This window comes from Nyctereutes procyonoides, unplaced genomic scaffold, assembly GCF_905146905.1.
Source record: "Nyctereutes procyonoides isolate TBG_1078 unplaced genomic scaffold, NYPRO_anot_genome, whole genome shotgun sequence".
In the NCBI taxonomy this organism is placed as follows: domain Eukaryota; kingdom Metazoa; phylum Chordata; class Mammalia; order Carnivora; family Canidae; genus Nyctereutes; species Nyctereutes procyonoides.
The window spans coordinates 2,871,063-2,884,547 of record NW_026575148.1 but is presented as its reverse complement, the minus strand read 5'-3'; the positions used below and the strand labels follow the sequence as shown (position 1 = coordinate 2,884,547).

At 38.0% G+C, this 13,485-nt stretch overlaps 1 protein-coding gene across 1 annotated transcript in view; it reads right to left on the bottom strand.

Annotated features, from left to right (window-relative positions):
- The window catches only part of ADGRV1 (adhesion G protein-coupled receptor V1), a 522,964-nt gene that overhangs the window by 288,427 nt on the left and 221,052 nt on the right, over positions 1-13,485 (bottom strand). The window contains exons 79-82 of the mRNA XM_055312783.1: positions 10,734-10,918; positions 4,927-5,176; positions 4,267-4,406; positions 2,581-2,741 (exon numbers count right to left, since the gene is read on the bottom strand). Of these exons, the coding sequence (XP_055168758.1) occupies positions 2,581-2,741; positions 4,267-4,406; positions 4,927-5,176; positions 10,734-10,918 (736 nt within the window). The remainder of the gene's footprint in view (positions 1-2,580; positions 2,742-4,266; positions 4,407-4,926; positions 5,177-10,733; positions 10,919-13,485) is intronic.

Here is a 13,485-nt window from a genome sequence, read left to right as displayed (position 1 = left end):
TCTTTCTATCTTTTTAGCTTCAAAGTATAACCTTTGTTTAATTTCTTGAAATTTGGTAAACTTGTTTACAATTTTAAAAGCCACAGAGATAAGGACAATGCCTGGGTGGCTCAGTGGTTGAGCGTCTGTTTGGCTCAGGGCATGATCCTGGGATCCTGGGATCAAGTCCTGTATTGGGCTCCCTGGAGGGAGCCTGCTTCCCCCTCTGGCTATGTCTCTGCCTCTCTCTGTGTCTCTCATGAATAAATAAAATCTTTAAAAAATAAAAAGCCACAGATATACCCTCATATTTCATCTTTCTAAGCTGAGAAATAAATAATTAAACTTTTTGGCCTGTATGCCCAATTCACATACTTTGATCATTTTAGTTGTTCTGCTCTAGTATAGTAACCAGACCTATAAACTAGAACTGGAATGGAGACACTGTAATCTGTTCTGATTTAAATAAAAAGGTTTACTTTGTGTCTAATTGTACATTGCCACTTTTCATGAAAAGAGCTGGTCAGCCTGCTTCCAAATTCAGATGGACATTTGTTGTGATCTGACATAAATTATAAAATGTGTATGTAAGGGGTGCCTGGCTGACTTAGTCAGTAGAGCATGCAGCTCTTGGTCTTAGATTTGTGAGTTCAAGCCCCACATTGGGTGTGGAGCCTATTAAAATAAAAAATAAATAAATAAATGAAATGTGTATGTAAGATACATAAAATTCTCACCTCTAGCTCCTCAGGCCTATTAGAGGGATGGACAATTACCTTCCCATGAGAGTGGAAACTGAGATACAAACACAGGACTTTATGTCTCCTACTAATCTACAGACCATGCAATGTACACTACAATATGTCATGGATGGAGGCGGAATAAACCCAGTATTTGAAATGTGACTCTAAGTTAAAAGTAATAAAGGCAGATACTGATAGTTACGTGTTGATTTTGCAAAACAGATATATTCGTTAACAAATTTTCCAAGAAAATATCTTTCAATCCTACTATTCCTCTCTAGAATCAAGACATTATCTCTTTAGTTTTTAAAACTTTGTTTTGATGTTCAGTATTTAGAACAACCAAGGGATTTTTGTGAGTCACAGCAGCACTTGGATTTATGTCTCTATGGAAATACGTAAAATTATACCTAGATTTTACTGCAGCATTTTACCTTTTGGATTTATGTCTATGAGATTTTTTGTAAATATATTAGCATTGAAATAAAATATGATGTCTTTATATGATTTTGGAACTATGTAGACCAAGAAGAATCTATCAAGCAAGAAAGGTTATCCTTATAAAAGATTCTATAAAGAATAAGAAATTACTAATTGGGTGACAGGCACTGAGGGGGGCACTTGACGGGATGAGCACTGGGTGTTATGCTATATGTTGGCAAATCGAACTCCAATAAAAATAAACAAATAAACTATTAACTTTTGCTATTGAATCTGTTAGGTTTAAAATTAAGATAAATTAAGAGAAACGTATAATCTTATAAAAAGAAATTACAGTGAAAAGATTTTAAATAACTAGGATAAAAATAATAATTAATTACTTGTGTCTACTGCCACAAAAGTTTCATAATAAAGATTATTAGAGAGGATGTTTGCACATCAAATAAAAAAAAAGACACAAATGCAGCGATAATCACATTTACAGACAAAACATTATTAAAGCAGGATATTAGAAATGTCTGAGCTAGTACGTTTACCACCCTGTTATGATAATACAATTTAAAATCATTTATTATGGGTGGAGAAACTGAGGCATAGAGAAACTAAATAATTTGCTCCAGGTCCCACACCTAGCCACTGGCAGAACCAAGATTTGAACCCAGGCAACCTGGCTCCAGAGGTACCCTAGACGCAGTTCTCTGTATAACTCATTGTTCACAGAAGCAGCAGAGGATTGTAAAAGATGACTTAGAGCATGGAACAAGTGAGTATAGGGAGTAGAAAACCAGTTTAAGGAATTCTCAGACTCCCACCTACATAATACAGCAAATGAGAATAGTCTTATACTTCTCAAAAATTAAGGTACAGGTGAATAATTTGACAGACATTAATATAATTGGGGTTCCCATTCTTCCAGAAATGGGGCCTAGATATAGAAAGTAAGAGATAATTTATTTTTTAACACAGTAGTTGAATATATTTAGAACTCCTAGACTCTATGTTTGGTTTTTTAAATGAATATAAAAAATGCTTTGTATATCTTATCTCAGACAATCCTAACATTCTATTGGAGAACCTGCCCTCTATCTCACAACACTATCTTTGCCTGTTATCTAGCTTCTGTCTCACGCTGTATTTTATATTTTATGAGTTGAACTGTCTCTTCCTTATTATACTTTACTATATAATTATACTGTATCCTTTATTATATCCTCGTTATTCATTATATAACTACTATAGTAGTTATATAGCAGTTGGCCTTCTATAAACATCCACTCTATGAAGTAATGAATAAGACAATGGTAAAGTTTATCTTTTCCTAGTACTGATGAATTACAGTACATTTGCAAACATGGGAAAACAGACTTTCATTCTTATAAATGTTCAAAACTATTGAGGTAAAAATGCCACAACTGACCTGAGATACATATAAATCCAGAAGAGAAAAAAGCTTCATTGTATGAAGACAAGTTGTCGGTCTGGGCGTAGACCGCGTACACGGACATGTACGAACAGGCACATTCCACGTAGTCTGAAGTGTCCCCGACCACTTTGCAAAACTGACTGTCAGACGACCAGCTAGGGCAAAAACACAGTGGTCACTAATGCTCTTTAATCAACACGTGAGGTACTGAGATGGCTTTTAAGGTAAAAATAACTTGGTGAACTTAAGTGTTCTTTACTCAAGCAGACCAATTTTCAAGGAAAAATGCTGGAGGGAACATCTTGTCCTAGACATGACACAATAGGTCCCACAAGATACCTTAAGAAGCAGCCTAAATACTCACCAAACCTGCAAAAGCATTTCTGATACCAGAGAAGCTGGTCTTCTCAACAGAGCAGTGCTAGTGCCTAATCTGAAGCAAATACACCCCAGGTTTTCATCAGAAGGCATGCCTTCCTCACATTCGAAAATACCAAAGGATGGACAGAGCCACTACACACACCCTCTTTACCCTTCCTCATTTCACAACTCCTTGTATTTCAAATCACGTAAGTTCCTTAAAAGATTTTCCACATTACTTTCTTCATCTTTTTTGTTTTTCTCTTTTGAAGCCACATATATTACATAAATGCTTTTTAGGGTTTTTTCAAATGTTTCTTCTAGAAGATCTGGCTTTTAACATAAAAACTCTATCATGATTACAGCAAACGTCATGTCACGTACCAAGCCTTCTGAGCGTTCTTCCGTGACCCCTGGTGGGGTCTCCTCCCTTTCAGTGCATCTGAATCCTTTACTTTAAGGGTGTAAAAACCTAACCCCCATTGCAGATTCAAGTCTGAAACATTCATTATGAGTTATGGATTAAGGATGGCACAGTACCTATGTATTAAGTTTAAGATCTGTCACCAGGCATGCAAAATTTCAGCTGAAAATTATTTTTTCACAAAGAAAAAGACTAACCAGAATTTTGCTGTTTGGGGGGACAGTTGGTTACCCAACAAAGCTGTTAAATGTATTTAGAATTTTAGTCTGTGCAGCTGAAAGTCAGAAATAAACAGAACCAAGTGACTGGTTTGGAACCTCTACCCTCTGGGCAAGCAACGCCTGACCTTCCGGCATTGACTGAGCTCCGGGTGATAGAACTGCTCAGAAACCTGAGGCCAGGTGAGGCCAATGAGCTTCTACAGAAGAATCATTCTGTTCTCCCATTCCTGTGCAGGGCTTAATTCCAAAATGTACTCCAAGCCATATGTGGACTAGAATTATAAATCCCTGCTAATCTCTCTAAACACAAAGCATCAGAGCCAGAACCATAAGCCAGATGGAAGGGGCAAAGAAAATTTCCTTTCCTGCCAATAAATTAACCAATAACTACAGGAAGGTTATGTGATTTGAGCAGAAGTCATGGTAGGTTCAAGGGAAGCAGTAATAATAAAGAAGTAAATAGTGTGCGAAACACACATTTAGGTTGTTGGGCTGCACTTGCTCCCTGCACAATGTTAGGCCATTCCTATGCTGCTTTGTCATCTTTATGGCAGAGATTTGTCTCCACTCCACAAGTCTCACCTGAGGTCACCCTCTCTGTTCGGTACAGAAGCTGGGCTTATGGTAATAGAACAGGGAAGGACTGCATTTTGATTTTAAAGAATTATTAAGTACCTTGCAGCAGCCTGATTCCAAAGGAGACACAGAGACGTCTGGGGAATAATCCTAGGTTCAGCGGCATAAATCCTGTAGAGGACCTCATTGTTGTCAGTCAGGGGCTGTGAACTCTGACCTTTCACACTCAAAGATAGTACCTGCAGCGCCACAACACACAGAGAAATGGGTGATATTTTAAATAAATGTCATGACTGAATTCTGAACTTTGATTCATATTCCTAGTTACTCTAGTCACTTGCTTAATGCCACTATTTATATTATTAGGTTCCTTATGAATGCGGGGAGTCTGTTTTTTCAATGCAAACGTTCTACCTCTATTTTAGTTCCTGAGCAGCCTCCAGCTGATGATGCTCCCTTTAACTCCATGTCCAACTTCATCAGGAGTGAGGAATATGATATGATATTAGTGAAGGCTACATTTTTTACTTTCCCCACTATATATGCTTTTCTCAATAAAACGTGAAGGAAATATTTCCAACTATATATATGAGACTATACATTCTACAAATAGTCCGTAAAGATGGGACATGTCTCATAATTAGCTCACCATGTGTAGTCCTTCCCACGAATTTGATCACGTAAATGCATTCTGAGGAGTGTGTCTGCTAAGGAAAAAAATCTGTTTCCAACCACAGAATTCTTTAAATGATAGATTACCTTATTTTTCAGGGCATGGAGATTGTTTCCAGTTGTAAACCACTGCTGGCTGCTATACTCTGTAAACTGGACTAATGTACATGTACTTTTTCCAGCCATTATTTCTGCATCTGGAATCTCCAATAACCTCTCTGGAACTCGGATATAGTCACCTTCTTTTCCTTCAAACTTGTGCCCATTGATTTGCTGAGGATACCAGTGAAGAGCCAGGATGGACAAATATGGGCAACTGTCAAGGACAGTTTTGCTTCTAGAAGAGAAAAGCAAAGTCTCTACTAAAATGGCGTGCATTTACCTACGCATCTACTTATATTTGTTAAAATCCATGTACACAGGGGTTCTGTTCTTTATGCACAGCCATAACATTCCTAGCCCAGAGGCAGTAAAGACAATGCACTTTCAGTTCTTTTGTGGTTAACGGTCATAATTTTTTGCACAGCACTTTCTGCATCCTTTGGCCTGATCGCCTTGTAATCTAAAACACGGGTTTAGGAAAGCTGTTTAATGGATATCAGATATAATCTGTGCCCATAAAATGTACTTTTTTGTGTTAGTCACATCAGCACTGGTGGAATAGTTTGAGGAAAGGGTGCACCACTAAATTGAAACCTCTGCTTTACTGAGGGGGACACTTGACGGGATGAGCACTGGGTGTTATTCTGTATGTTGGTAAATTGAACACCAATAAAAATTAATTTATAAAAAAAAAAGAAACCTCTGCTTTATTTAAGAATACCATAAGCCTTATATACCTAGAGCATGTTTTCTTCAAGAGTTTACCTCATCTCTTTCTATCGTTAGAGCATTTTGAATCTAATCATGTGATTGGTAAGAGAAACAGCCTAGACCTGGGCTCGCCCTATGACATCTCTGTTTAAACATTGTAGGCCTAAGATCCTGTGCTCAGTGAAAGTGTTTCCAAACCTTGGTATGTGTTGAAATCACTCGGAAGTATGTTTAAAAAAGATCATACCCCAGACTTACTCAAAAGAATCCTTGCCTGAAGAGGACGCTAGAGGTTCTACAAGTCTAATTTTTTTTTTTTTTACCATTCCCCCAAGGAACCTGATAAATCTTGTCTTGGACCCATTATGATTATGAACAATGAAGAGATACAAAGATAAATCAGATCTGAATCCTACCTGAAGAAGTTTGGAGAATATTGGGATGTTAGGATAAAAATTATGCATTAAATGTTAAAAGTTATATGGACCACAACAGAAAAAGAGTATGAATAATTAAGTCATGGATCTAAATGATACCTTATCAAAATCCCTAACCTGGGAAATGGAGCAGAGAACTGTAAACGGAAAATCTGAGAAGAAAAGGAAAGAGGAAGGGCTTTTTCCTCTAGTTAAATCCTCTCTCTAAAAAAATCTTCCATGGGGCTCCTAGGTGGTTCAGTCAGTTGAGCTTCTGACTCTTGGTTTGTGCTCAGCTCATGACTTCAGGGTCATGAGACCGAGCACCAGGCTGGGGTCCTGCTCAGCCTGAAGTGTGCTTGAGATTCCCTCCCCCAAACCCCATTCTCCCCACGTTCCTCCCTTTACTCGTGTTCATGCATGTTTTCTCTCCCTCTCAAATAAATAAATAAACAAAATCTTAAAAAAAAAATCTTCCATAACTTTAACTACATTTGAATCAGTGCCCTCAAATATCTATCTTTAATCCAGCCATTCACCCAGGCACGACCTCTGTTGTTCAAGACTCCTCCCCAAACACCTCAATCTGTATTCACAACAGCTCACCAAAAACTCATCTCTTCATCATCCCATTCAGCCTCCCATATCTTCACTGGTGACGTTAAGCTAAAAGCTGCCACTGCAGCACCCCCTGACAGGTACAGTGTGGTTGAGACCAGTGAACCTCACCAACATGGTTGCAAACCCTCCACCCACTCTCCCTGGATCTACTGAGATTTAGCCCATCAGAGACATCCTGGATGTCAGTATCTTGGCATCTGAGACCAATCTAACACACACAGTACTCTACCTACCTCTGACACTAGTGTGCCAAATTCCTGGCCCCTCTCACTTAAAAATGACTATACTCTCCCTGACACTCCTAGATCCATGCCCTTCTACCACATTCTCTTTGATCAATCCCACAATCTGCTTTACATCCTGGTTGAAGTCAGAGGGAGAACTCCACATTAATATGTAGACTAGAACCACTACAAATCCAGTGACCAACCACAGCTGTGCCCTCAGTGCCACTTGACAGTTTTTACTTGGCTTCCAAGTAATTGCTCTAGATGTCATTATTCTCAACATCCCTGCTCAATTCCCAAATCTTTCACTCTCAGCAGATGCTCCTGAATACTGCTTAAGATAATGTATACATAACACATACCAGCATAGTCACCAGCTTTAGAGTTTTCCAGGTTTAAAAAAAAAAAAAACAGTGTTGATCGCTCTTATTTTCTGTTTAATTTGTCACTGGATGATAATTCTTCCACTTAACGGTTTTCAAGTTACCATCCTCCCCAAGTCTGTGCCTCAATTTCAGTGCTCATCTTATCTGAACAATGATCTCCTATGCAGTCCTCCTATTCCTTGATTTATCACATTCTTAAACTTTTAACATTGCCTTCAACATGCTGCCTCTAAAATCCCAAGTCTGATTCTTCCACACACATATGAATCCTATTGTATGTTTAATCTTTAAAGGCTCATGATTTCCCCAAAGACACCACACTATTCTTGGCTAACTGCCATTGGATGTGCTGCTTCCTTTCCACAGACAACTTGGAAGGAAAGGTAAGTCTGTGGAGAGGAAACACATGGCAGTAAACATATTGCTCCATTTATTTATTCTATTCACTCGTTATATTATAACCACTGAAAATCCACCACAAACCAGATACCATTCCAAGCTTGAGAACATATTCAGCAACAAGGGAGAAAAGGTAACTCCTTCTGTGCATCTTACACTCTTGAATTCTCCCTATGCGGAGGGCACAAATATGGAAACCAACTTTCACAGCCGGGTGGATGGTTCGCATCTAAAACAACCTCAATATTCTAGTGATCTTGTACAAATATGGGAAAACAAAAGGGAAGGATTGGGATTATGGGGAATTATAAAGCTATGAACTATCTGGCTTCACTGAACAACACAGCTGAACATAGTTCAAGAGGGAAAAGAAAGGATATTTTTTAACCACACACACTGTAGCCTCACTGTAAACTTACTTGTAGTAAAGAAATAATCCATTTCAGAGGTTTCTGAAGACACTGGAGACATGTATTAAAGGCACTGAGTAGCCAAACTGCTAATCACTACTCTGAGATAGATGCTTAGGACCAGTAGTGAGGATAGAGAAGGGGCCTCCAAAAAGGTTATGTAGAGCTTTTCTGATGAACACCATTAAGAAAAACCTGGGGCATCTGTGTGGCTCAGTGGTTGAGCATCTGCCTTAGGCTGGGATCATGAACCCGAAGAGTCCCACATCAGGCTCCCCGTGGGGAGATTGTTTTTCCCTCTGCCTATGTCTCTGCCTCTCTCTGTGTGTCTCTCGTGAATAAATAAAATCTTAAAAAAAGAAAACCTTGATCCTTAGGACTCACTCATCAGAGTTGAAAGAAGAGTACAGTGTAAAGGATGCTGGTTTTGTACCTTCACCTCAAGACCGACACTGGCACTAACCTGGGATAAAAAAGTCTAGGGGCACTTTATAGCCACAGGGCTGGAAGTGGAGATTTTGTTACAAAGCAAGTGGTTACAGTCTCTTCTGACCATAAGGCATGGTGGCCAGCAAGGAATGTGGACTCAGGCGGGCCTGGGATTGAGGCCTCACCATGACTAATGGTCCGACCCTTGACAAGCTGTGTAAGGTCTCTCAGTTTCTATGTCTACAAACAGGAATAATAAAAGCCCTGCCTTGGACCAGATGCTAAAATGATCTTTTATAAGAATAAAATATGTATAATTTTTAGTAAGGATTATGCTGAAACATATAGTCTCCAATATATTATACTATTCTACCTACAAAGAAAGGCAACTTCATATTGTTCAGTCTAATACAATGTCAAGACTAGAGCAGAGGTACAGTTAATATCAGCTCTTCTTTTATTCCTTGATTTCTCTTATAACCCTTTTATATCTGGATTGACTATCTCTTTGAACTTCGTATGTCTTATGACCTAAGAACTAAAGTTAAAAGTTTTACATATCTGAATGTTATTTTAATTGACCTGTCAGAGTTCATAAAGGGCCCTATATAGATGATTTAAATTATTATTCCAGATTTTTTAAAAACAGTCTTCAAAATATCCCTGAATTTCAGTGTGACTTAATAAACACTGATGACAGCATTCATCAGCAAATAAATAATAAATGCTATAAAGATTTACACACTTTTATTTTTTTTTAAGATTGTACTAATTTATTTGAGAGCGAGCAAGCACAAGAGAGAAAGCAAATGCAGTGGGGGAGGGGCAGAGGAAGAGGGAGAGGGAGAAGCAGACTCCCCACTGAGCAGAGACAGCTCCCGGGCGGGGGGAGCCTCAATCCCAGGACCCTGGGATCACGACCTGAGCTGAAGGCAGATGCTTAACTGACTGAGCCATCCAGGTGCCCCATATAAACACTCCTAATCAGATATGTCCCATTTAGTAATAGTAATTGCTTTCTTTTTAAAGATTTATTTACTTATTTTAGAAAGCGAGAGAGCGCGTGCTCATGCTTGGGGGTGAGAGGGGCATAAGGAGAGAATCTCAAGCAGACTCCCTGCTAAGCCAGGAGCCCTCTTCCCGGAGGCAAGGCTCAACGTCAGGACTCATGAGATCATGACCTAAGCCAAAACCGAGTCAGTTGCTTAAGTGACTGAGCAACCCAGGTGCCCCTCAAAATCACTGCTTTTTAAATAACCTGTATTACTCTGTGGAAGTGGAAGGACCACTCAATTTCTCAATTTCTAACCAATTTCTATTAGCCGTTTTTATGTTAACTCAAATAGAAATTAAAAATTTTTAAGTCTTTGTACTATAGTGACTCAATTTACCTTTGGAATGCAATTTAAAACACCATATCTTCTGAAGAATATTAACATAAAGTTACAAAATTAATTATAAAATAATGAACACACAATGAACATTTTATTTTTTCCTTTTCCTCTTGTTTGCACTCTGTCATGAAACTCCAACCACAAAACAACTACTCAACAGGTCAACAACACGAGGAGAGCTGCTTCTAAAGGGCTAAAACTGAACCATGACTCCACTGCAACAGCACATCAAAACATGTCTAAAATTTGGAGTCACCTTCCTTTTTCTCCTTAATAAAAGGATTTTTCCATACATAAAAGAGTGTATTTTTTATCAGAAGAGTAAACAATAGATATTTTTTTAATTCTTAAAAAAAATCCTTCAAAACAAGAGGAATGTACTATTGACAGTATAAGTTCATTTTTCTTGACATAGTTACTATGCTTTCTTCAAATAATTACTTCATTTGCCCGTTAGATACAATGCATTGGGAGCCTGGGTGGCTCAGTCGGTGGAGCATCTGACTCTTGGTTTGGCTCAGGTCCTGATCTCAGGGTCGCGGGTTCCAACCCTGCATGGGGCTCTGGCTCAGAGCAGAGTCTGCTCACTGCCTCCTCGCACCGCCCCTCCCCCTCCAGCTCTTACATGAATAAATGAATGAGGAATGAATGAATGAATTATTATCTTTAAAGGGAAAAAGATACAATGCATTGACTGTTTAATCCCTAGTTACAACATTTAAATGTCATTTTGCATTGCATAGTACTTCATACACCGTGAAGGAATACATATAAGGTATTATTATTAAAAAACACTTACTTTTCACCAGGAGAGCCACAGGTAACATCAGTTAGCAGAGAAAAGGCAAAATTCTCAGTCACCTCAGTGAAGTGGCTGAATCCTCTGGTGTCTTTGCGCTTTGGGTTAATAAGAGCACAGAGAATCTCATAAAAAAGATTTCGATTTTCAATACTGAGCACTTGGCTTTTTCCTTCAACAGTTATCTAGAAAAAAAAATTCCAGTATGAAAAAATATCTGCAAAAATAAAACTGCTTTAATGATATGTATGGTACAGTACATGTTCCTTATTAAGTTATTAAAATAAGCTTCTAGATTCCTAAGGAGGAATCTAGGAAAAAATGGGATCAAAATTATATTTCAAATACACTTAAAAATACACTTGTACTTTAAAAAGCATAACCATTTATAAAGAAGAGTTGTGATCAGCAAAATATTTTTTATTTGATAACTAGAGAAAGCCCAAAATAGTTGCACAGTTCATTTATTTTTTTACTACAATAATTAACATCATGAATTAAAATTAATCTCACTTTTATATCTACCCCAAGAATTCTTTTTCTTTTGTTCAACAACCAAAGAAATAAGTACAAGAATATTTGCCAACAACGGAAGCAAGATTATTCTTGATTACCTGGCATTCCATGAACAGAATCCACTACCTACCACCAAATTGCTAAAACATCAAATGAAAGACTCTTTTTCTAACTAAAAGTAGTCAGCAGCTCCTGGCACTCCTGCCTTTATCTGGAAGTATGAGTCCTCCTACCTTAAAGAACTAGGTTATCTGTTGTTTGAGGGACAAGGAGAGTAAGAGGAAAACAGCTTTGATGATTTATTTTGTTTTTCCTTGCCAGAGTGTCAAGGACCACATCTTTATTGTCTGACTAAGCATGGGTGTAAAGCCATTGATTTGTTATCACACTATTCTTCTATTCCTGAGAAGGCCCTATAAATCCTTCAAAATCCAAATTAGTCACCACTTGCTCTGTGATTTATACACTGTACCCCACCTGCCAATATACATAATCACTCTCTGTGTAACTTGCACATACCTTTATTAATGAATCTCTGACAGCACTGAAATGATTTGTTTGTTGCTACTACCAGGTGAGCTCATTGAGGAAGTTCCCTATGTTCCCCATATTATTTTTAAAGCTTTGTAATTTACACAGTGCCAAGGTGATAGCTGAACTCAAGATCTAAGTTTATAAGAATATCCATTGCAAAGAAAGTAAGGAGGAATGGAGAATAATCCACAAAGAAAAGATGACAAAAATACAAAGTAAATGTATTTACTTATCTGGCAGCAAGACAAAGTAAAAATTTAACAAAGTAAAAATTTATCAAATAAACATTACAATGAAGAAAGCAAACAGCCCACTGACTCCTGAAACAATCAACTGAATACATTAAATGGAAAAAAAAAGCTCAGGAAATGCTCCCAGAATTCAGAGAAAATGTAACAGATAAATAAAACAAATCTATAAGATACAACAAGCATATAAAAGAGCTGATAGAAGCAGAGAGAGAGAGAGAGAGAGAAAGAGAGAGAGAGAAAGCCACAGTGCCTTAATAAGCTAAAGAAATAGTCATGTCTAAAAATGCAGAGCTTGCTTTATACCCGAAAAAAGAAACACCACCAGATGCATCTGGGTGAGTTTTAAATATTATTTCAAGTGTTAAAAAAATTCTACCAGAAACCAGATAGGAAAGAAAAATTACTAACAGAGAGACAAAAATTCAGTTTGACATCAGACTTTTTTTGTAAATGAAATGCCAGAAGCCAGTAAGAACATGTGCAGTTTTAAGAATTAAAGGTTGTCATCTAAGAATTCTAGAGCCATGCAAACGTTCATTCATATTCAAGGGCAACAGAAAATTCCCTTTAGTAAAGCACATAAAAAACACAACAAAAAGGCCATTTATATAACCCCCGGTTTGTCTGGGTGCTATTCTCAGCAAGTTGTCCTAACTTCTCTAGTTTTCACAACAATCCTGATAGAGAGGTGCTGGTGTTACTTTGTTTCCAGGTAGGGAAAATGAGGCAGAAAGAGGCTGCCTAACTTGTCTGAGGGCATGAATATGGTGAATGGTCAAACCCAGGAGACACTTGTGACAGCTGCCCTGCTCTGACTCAAAACATTAGCTGAGTCTCAATCGCTCCAAGGACATGATCCTGGAGACCCTGGACTATAAAATAAACCAAATGTAAAAAATAATTCTTGAAAAGAAGATCTATGATATAAAGAAGTGTATGATGAAATATTCTGGCCGTAAAATGCCATTTTACAAAAAAAAACAACAATAAAAAGAACCCCCAGGGCAGCCCAGGTGGTTCAGCAATTTAGCGCCGCTGCCTTCATCCTGGAGACCTGGGATCGAGTCCCGCATCAGGCTCCCTGTATGGAGCCTGCTTCTCCCTCTGTCTGTGTCTCTGCCTCTCTCTCTCTCTCTCTCTCTCTCTCTCTCTCTCTCTCTGTGTCTCAAATAAATAAAAAATTAAATTAAATTAAAAATTATCAAAGTTGACTTACAAAAATATAGAAAATCTGAATGAACTATGGGAAAAGGTTTTAAAACTGTCAGGAGAGAACTTTGTTGGGGGAAGAGGGGTATCAAACTTTCACAGAACAAAGTATTCCTGTGCTCTTTCAATTGTTCCAGAACACAAAATAAGAGGCAACACCCCCTGACTCATGTTTTACAAGCTTCAATGACCTGGAAACCAAATCCCAAAGAAATTAAAAATTTGCATATCAAACCCAGCGG